This window comes from Abramis brama (genome assembly GCF_963993115.1).
Source record: "Abramis brama genome assembly, chromosome: 3".
Taxonomy (NCBI): Eukaryota; Metazoa; Chordata; class Actinopteri; order Cypriniformes; family Leuciscidae; genus Abramis; species Abramis brama.
This window is the reverse complement of record NC_139965.1, coordinates 8,156,475-8,164,206: the sequence shown is the minus strand read 5'-3', so window position 1 is coordinate 8,164,206 and position 7,732 is coordinate 8,156,475. Positions and strand designations below refer to the sequence as shown.

The 7,732-nt window shown below is 38.1% G+C and overlaps 1 protein-coding gene across 3 annotated transcripts; it reads left to right on the top strand.

Moving 5' to 3' along the window:
• Positions 1-530: 530 nt before the first annotated feature.
• LOC311078632 (C-type mannose receptor 2-like) lies at positions 531-6,848 on the top strand. Of its 3 annotated transcripts, XM_084107560.1 has the most exons (8): positions 531-574; positions 753-791; positions 2,183-2,815; positions 3,102-3,159; positions 3,270-3,833; positions 4,141-4,503; positions 5,592-5,942; positions 6,107-6,848. In XM_084107560.1, exons 6-8 carry the CDS (start codon positions 4,263-4,265, stop codon positions 6,472-6,474), a joined length of 960 nt encoding a protein of 319 aa, XP_083963686.1. In that variant the 5' UTR covers positions 531-574; positions 753-791; positions 2,183-2,815; positions 3,102-3,159; positions 3,270-3,833; positions 4,141-4,262; the 3' UTR covers positions 6,475-6,848. The 3 variants fall into 3 exon arrangements, with proteins under 3 accessions (XP_083963686.1, XP_083963684.1, XP_083963685.1); XM_084107558.1 differs by lacking the exons at positions 2,183-2,815; positions 3,102-3,159; positions 3,270-3,833; XM_084107559.1 differs by lacking the exons at positions 531-574; positions 753-791 and having other exon boundaries at positions 2,201-2,815; positions 3,102-3,833.
• Positions 6,849-7,732: the final 884 nt, after the last annotated feature.

Sequence of the window (7,732 nt, the reverse complement as noted above, 5' to 3'; positions counted from 1 at the left end):
CTCTGAAATTAAAAATCTTTGGGAACTTTTGGTATTGTAATATTGTAAGTACACAACTGCAGGAAATATATCACACTATGCAAGTGATTTTTAGATATATTATTACAAAAATCTTACATATTGTAGCTTTAATATTGTCCTTTTCTATCCTTCAATCCCTCAACCCCCCCACCCACCTTCACTAATGAACTCATAAGCAGAGATACACAAACATACATATAGAGTTGAACAGGGATGATACACGAGTTATACAGTCCAGCAATAACATTAGAGAAACTGTTTAGTTATTAATGTTCAAATGTCAATAATGAATGTTCATATGTATATAATTTTCTGATAAGGTCCATATTAACATAGACTGATACAGACTGACAGGCGTCAAGATGCAAATAAGGGGAAAGAGTTGGACAAATACACAAATAAGGAGGAAGTAAAATATGAAATGGGGGTTTTCAGAGAAATAAACAAATGATGTGATGAGCTGAATGAGGGATGAGAGCAGATATAATAATCACATAGTTTAAATCTGCAGACAGAAACATCAGACTCAGGACAGAAACACACGACCTCTAAAGTAAGAACATGTTCATTCTTCAAACACAATTACACTTTCAGATGTTAATATTGTCTGAATGATTATGTACAGTGAATTCATGCTGTTGTTAAGATAATAACTGAAATTGTCATATTTTACTCGCAAATGAATCAGGGAATGTTTGATGTCTGAGTTTTTCAATGTGTTTCTTCCTCAGAAATGGACCAAACTCTATATTTGATTCTTCTTCTCATTGGTGAGTGTGTTTGTTGTTTTATTTATGGTTTATAGTTTCATCAGGTTTGACCCTGTTATGAAAAGCATTGGTAACGCTTTAGATTACAGCCTGCAAAGTACTGCGTAATTAAAGAGATTTTACAGTGTAACTTTCGGTAATTATAGTGTACCCATAAAGTACTTGCATGTAAGTATAAGGGAACAATTTGTAAAGTTTGGGGAATAAAGTGGTAACAACCAGGAGAATAAAAAAAAAAATTATACTGTAAGCATTATAGAACTAAGGGGTACTTATTTTACTATTATGATACAACAATCTTACATTTGGGAGCAATTTAGCAAGAACATACACTGCGTACCTTTTGTAATAATGGTATACCAATACATACTGTAATAAAAATGACAGGGTACATATCTATGCATTTATACAGTAATCTTTTTAAGAAAAGTGCACTGAAAACTAAAACAATTGCAACTTTTGCTTAAATATTGGGGAAAGATACTATTGTTTCATGTAGTGGTGCTTGTTACCCGCTTGTTCCATGTAGTTACAGGGTAAGTGTGACATTGCGGACCGTAAATTAAAGTGGTGCATGTTACCCTCTTGTTTCATGTAATTACAGGGTAAGTACAATAAAAATACATACAAATCTAATATCACTGATTCGGAAACCTTTATTTGAAAAACAACTTATTACAGTTGGTATGAATAGATAGTCTACAGTTTAAAAAGTTTAAAATATTGTAATTTTTCTTACAAACAACTATCGTTTCACTTCAGAAGATACTGGTCCATCCATTGGGGTCGTATGGATTACTACAGTTATTGCAGTATGTGCTGTTTGATGCTCCAACTTTTAGGAACACAATATATATATATTATATGTATTCCCAGGGATGTATTTAATTTTTTTTTTTAAAACTTTTTGTGTTAATCTGAAGAAGGAAAGTTGTATACATCTCGGATGGCATGAGGGTAAAAGATGAGTAAATGGTGGGGATGTATTTCTGGGTGTACTGCATTTTCTTTTAATACATAATACAGAATAGCAAGAGACATGATTTCTTCTTCAGATCAGTGGAAAGAAAGAAAAAGAAGAGGAACAAAAGGAAGAAGCCAAGGAAGAGATAAAAAAAGGGGGGGGGGGGACAAAATGCTACTTTCTGTCAAGACTTAATTGTTGATTTAAAAAAGCAGTTTTAAATGAAAAAGAAGTATTGTAAATCTGTTTTGAATTAAGTTGTTTTCAAATAAAGGTTTCCGAATCAGTGATATAAGATTGTGTATGTATTTTTATTGTACTTACCCTGTAACTACAAGGAACAAGAGGGTGACGAGCACCACTACATGAAACAATTACAGATTACTGTATAAATGCATAGATATGTACCCTGTCATTTTTATTACAGTATGTATTTGTCACGGGGTGACAAACAGCTCCAGATCTGTATGAGTGTTTGTCGTCATGACAACTAATCGGCAGATTGGCGACAGGTGTAGGGACTTCACTCTGAGCGTCTGATTGAGGCCACTCCCGTTTCTTGAGAGGATAAAACACACGAGGAGGAGAAGGCTGGCGTTGTGTGCTGTTGCCATGCTGTGGTGCTGTGTTGTTCTTCTGCCCTGTTGATCTAGATCGTCTTTCCCCCCGATCGTTGGTGGTTTCTCTCCCGTGGGGAATTGGTTATGGGCACTGCAGTTGAGGGGTTGTCTCGAAGGAAGAGGAGCGTTGTTTGAGAGGACGCGAGGACGGCCCAGAGGAATGAAATGCGCTGACTGAGCTGGAGAAGAGAAAGATGAGTAGTTAACAAACTGAATCTCATAATTGCGTGTGTTCTCCACTAAATTGGGTATTGGATTGAAGTGTTTGGAGCATGTGTACACCCTTCACCGAGTGAAATATTGATTCTTTGTCGATCTCTCACCTCCTCTTCCCGATTGGAGTTCAGCGAAGTGAAGTCCGTCTGTGACCGTGAGGAAAAATCTCTCGAGTGTTCTGTCCGCCCTCGGCGATCATCAGTGCGGTGGACCAGGACTTGCGGGTGAGTGCCGGCCTTATGCGCACTAGAAGAGTGAAGTTGCAGTGTTTAAAGTGACGTTTCCCCTCACGATTGCATGCTTAGAGTTGGATTGCAGTGTGTGTGTGTGGAAGAATATTTTTATTGCTGTGCAACCGCCCATGTGTCCTGGGGGTCTACTATTACCGCGAGAGCTGAGTGAGATTGCTTACATCTACGTGCGGTGTCTAGAAAGAAGAAGCTCTGCGAGACAACACTACCCTATTTGAGAACTGTGTATTGCTGTTGAAGTTGATCCTGTCTGTTCTAGAGAAGCCCCGCTCAGCCTGCGACTTTGAGCCTGCTGCAGTCCTAAGCCTACCTGCATGGTGTGAAGTTATCTGTCCCCTGCAACACACGTGAGAACCGTATACTGCTGTGTGAAGTTTAATTTTGTCTGTCTTACTCTGCTCTGCCTGTGACTTTGAGTCTACTGCAGCCCTGAAGCCCAACTGCATGGTGTGAAGTATCTGTCCCCTGCAACCTACGTGAGAGCTGTGTATTGCTGCTGAAGTTGATTCTGTCTGTCCTGGAGAAGCCCCGCTCAGCCTGCGACTTGAGTCTGCTGCAGTTTTAAGTCTACCTGCATGGTGTGACGTTATCCGTCTCCTGTAACCCATGTGAGAACTGTGTATTGCTGTGGAAGTCGATTCTGTCACCTGTGATACTCACCTGTCTACTGCTCTCTCACTGCGAGCCTGGCACCAGTCTGGGAAGGAAGTGAGCCTCGATATCCTTACTTACCTGTGATACTCACCTGAGATACTCGCCGGTCCATACCCGCGGCGGTGCTGCTCCGGGTCCCTGGGAAGAAGAGGACAAGGAACTTTAGATTAGGATTTCTTAATTGCTTTTAATATAAAATAAAGTTGCCATTCCTTTTACTCCTGCCTCTTGCCTCCTCCTTGATACGCTCCTCTGGGTGACCGTGGTCTAGGGGTGGGCGCAGTCTGGCTTGGCCCACCCCGACCTGTGACATATTGGTACACCATTATTACAAAAGGTACGCAGTGTATGTTCTCGCTAAATTGCTCCCAAATGTAAGATTGTTGTATCATAATAGTAAAATAAGTACCCCTTAGTTCTATAATGCTTACAGTATAAATATTTTTTTTATTCTCCTGGTTGTTACCCCTTTATTCCTTTATGTAAACTTTACATATTGTTCCCTTATACTTACATGCAAGTACTATATAAGTACACTATAATTACCGAAAGTTTAGCTGTAAATTTGTCTTAATTACACAGTACTTTCCGGGCTGTAATCTAAAGCGTTACCAATGCATTAAATCAAACGCTCTCTTTCACAGCTCTCTGCTCCGTATCTGAATGTGTTCAGCGTCAGTATCACTTTATAAACGTGACGAAGAACTGGACTGAAGCTCAGAGATTCTGCAGAGAGAATTACACAGATCTGGCCACCGTTGACAACATGAACGACATGAACGAGCTGAAGAAGAGTGTGAATGATGGAGGTGTTCAGTATGTCTGGATTGGGCTGCAGAGGATGAGTATTGATAAATGGCAGTGGTCTTCAGGTGAACCTGCGCTCTATCTGAACTGGAGATCTGGACAACCTGATGGCAGAGATGAGTGTGCTTTAATGAGAAATGGACAATGGAATGATTGGCCATGTAGTAACAGCCTGACTTTCATCTGCAGTTCATCTAACAGTAAGTGCAGCTCCATACAATCACAATAAACATTCATTTATAAAAAAGATGCACAATATACTGTACAAAATTAATGTAATACTAAATGCTGCTATTTTTTAATGTGCTCATAAATATAGAGGAGACTGTGGATATTTGTCACACTTTCAACTTCTGGAAAGAAAATAAACCGATAATGAACATGTTGATCTTCTGTTGTTGATAACTCTGGGAATCTGCCATTAGAGAGCAGAATTTTTTTTTTTCAGCAACAATATATACTGTAAATTATGAATAAATTGTAATGAATTAATGAATGCATATAATGTCAACATATAATAGACATACAATAACTTTACACATCTTGAATGATATATATGAACAAAACTCTTGTACCGAGAACAATTTCAGTATGATATATGTATGAAAGTAAATATGATAGAATAATTTTGTTTTGATGATTGAATTAAAACAAATTAAACATTTCAGACATTAATTTGTGATCATTAGCTACAGAGCATGTGATAAACAATCTGAACGCCTTGAGCTGCTGATTCAGGATCTCAACACTAACCTGTAAAAACCTCATTCTTAGAACTTTAAGGGAACTCACACGGACACATTGCAATTTAAAAAAAATAAAATAAAGATAAACAGTAAAATTATTATTAATATTGGAACAATAATCAATTGAATAGCCTAAAATATAAGTATATATATATATATTTTTTTTTTACTGACACATTTCTAAGGACTAGTAAACAAACATTAATATGCAGTTTAACATCTTCATCTGTTTGATGTGTCTCTCCTTCAGCTCTGTGTGTCTGAATCCAGTATTCCAGAGAAACGTAAAAAAACATAATGGAGAAATGTAAATTTGCAATAAAATTATCAGGAAAATTCACAAATGTTACTTCATATTATAACAGCAAAATCATCATACATATTTTGTGAATATTTAATATATCATCAGCTGTAGAAACAGTCTTTGAATGACACGTGTTTCTGATGCTTCACTGCTCTTATTCACATTAAAAACCATAAACCGACGTAAGAATAATAAAAAAACTGATTTATGAATCTGTTTCCATGTGTTTTTCTTAAAGTGAACACAGGACTCGTCTTTGTCAATCAGACGAAGAACTGGAGAGACGCTCAGAGTTACTGCAGACAGAATCACACTGATCTGGTCAGTGTGAGGAACCAGAATGAGAGTCAACAGATTCAGAAGTTCATCAATGATAGTCACATATCTAATGATGTCTGGATCGGTCTGTTCAGAGTCAAAGACCCATGGCAGTGGTCAGATCAGAGTGACTCATCATTCAGAGACTGGAATACTAATGAACCTGATATTATAGGAAAACTTAAAAACTGTACAGTGATCGGACCGAACGCTCTGAGACGATGGCATGCCGACTCTTGCAACCTCCAATATCCTTTTGTGTGTCATGAAGGTGAGCAGATCCTCACAAACACACACAATCCATCCATCACCTCCAGATATCTTAAAGTTCACGCTACATGTCTGACATGACAGATTCCTCCACAGTGTTTGTTCTGCATGTTGTTTTTGATCAGTCTCTCTCTAGTTTTTGCTTGTGGTTTGTTTTGTGTCCAGATAAACTGATTCTGATCAAAGAGAATCTGACGTGGCCTGAAGCTCTGAGATACTGCAGACAGAATTATACGGATCTGGTCTCGGTTCAGTCAGAAGAGATGCAGCGTAGTGTGATGAATGTGGTTAAACGTGCGTCTACTGAGGCGGTGTGGTTGGGTTTACACAACTACTGCCAAATGGACATGTGGCTCTGGTTGAGCGGAGAGATCGTGTGCTATCAGAACTGGGCTCCAGGGAACGGAACGACACCGGAAAACTGCAGCCTTACGAAGAGAAAAGGAGCAGTTCAGTCTGGAGGAGATCAGCGCTGGATCAGCCTTCCTGAGACTCACAAACTCAACTTCATCTGCAGCAGATCTGAGGAGTGAGAAGACGGCAATGTTTGTGTGTTTACTTACATTCACTGTTTCCATTTACTTTCATTTGTTTGATTTGATCTTTAGTAATTTCTGAGTGAATCTATTAATTGTGTTTTAAAAATCTGTTTGATTTCTCTGTTAAATGTCATGACATAATGTGATCTTATCAAAGTTGTCTAACACCAATGATTACTATTCTTTAGATGTCTAAAATATTAACACAATATATGTGTGTTTTAAGAATCTCTTTGCATATCTGGTGTGTTTATGTGTCTGTATGCCTTTCACTAATCTTATCTGTAGAAATGTGCACTGCATTGTTTATAATTTACTGATATGAAAATAAACCGATGTTGCTTGAAAAACAATATACAAGCACAAACAATATATAGTCGCAATCGTGTGTTTGTTGGGTTAATTTGTCCATATAAGGGACTTCCTGGAACTTCATAAATGTATGAGTCCATTTTGTATTTTCTGGGAGAGATTATCCTCCGGCTTTTGAATGAAACATACATTTAATTTAATTTCATTTTCATTCAGAATTTTTAAAAAGTGTATATATTTTATTTTTTTCTGAAAATGGTGAATCTTTTCATTAGAGAAGACCCTTATTCGCCAGCTAGGTGTTTAAAGCCCTAAATCTGGATTTTTTACTGTCAAAAATGGCCCAGGTTGGGCGCCATTCACGTGGAAACACAATCTTTGTCTTTTTCCTCCAAAACTTCTCTTCTGCTGAGGCAAGAATATACATATACATATTGGATGGCTTTGGTGTGAGTAAATAATCAGGAATTTTTCATTTTTTGGATGAACTATCTTCCTTTTAAGAGAGTGTGTGGTAAAGAAGGTGGTGATTGAGTTTTATTCTCAACCTTTTGTCATTTCTGTCAGGACCATTATCGTCAAATACGATTGACAATTAGCATACAGTTAGGATTGGCGGTATGGTTCTGTTCTGGGCGAGAATTCCCTCCGCATCCATGCAGCCTAGCAATGATAAGAGCAGTGAGAGCAGCAATAACCCCCCTTGGGGTAAACAGAACAGAACCAACATGAAAGTTTGCAAATATATTTAATTCAAGATTTTAAAGTACAACATAATTCGAGAATTTATTCTGATTCAGGGGGAATCAGAATGCCAAATCCTGACTGGGCGAGAGGAGGAGCTGGGGATGGAGGAGGGTAATTCGGGCCAAGAATGTGTAATTCAGCACGATCAATCCAGTGATCATCTGCTCCAAATCAGGCTTGTGACCTTGGGCAT

Excerpts from the sequence above, each read along its gene's own strand:
- LOC311078632 (XM_084107558.1), top strand. The coding sequence starts at position 755 with ATGGACCAAACTCTATATTTGATTCTTCTTCTCATTG. Across the intron at positions 4,504-5,591 it reads CATCTGCAGTTCATCTAACA|TGAACACAGGACTCGTCTTT; the intron begins GTAAGTGCAGCT and ends TTTTTCTTAAAG. Across the intron at positions 5,943-6,106 it reads TCCTTTTGTGTGTCATGAAG|ATAAACTGATTCTGATCAAA; the intron begins GTGAGCAGATCC and ends TTTTGTGTCCAG.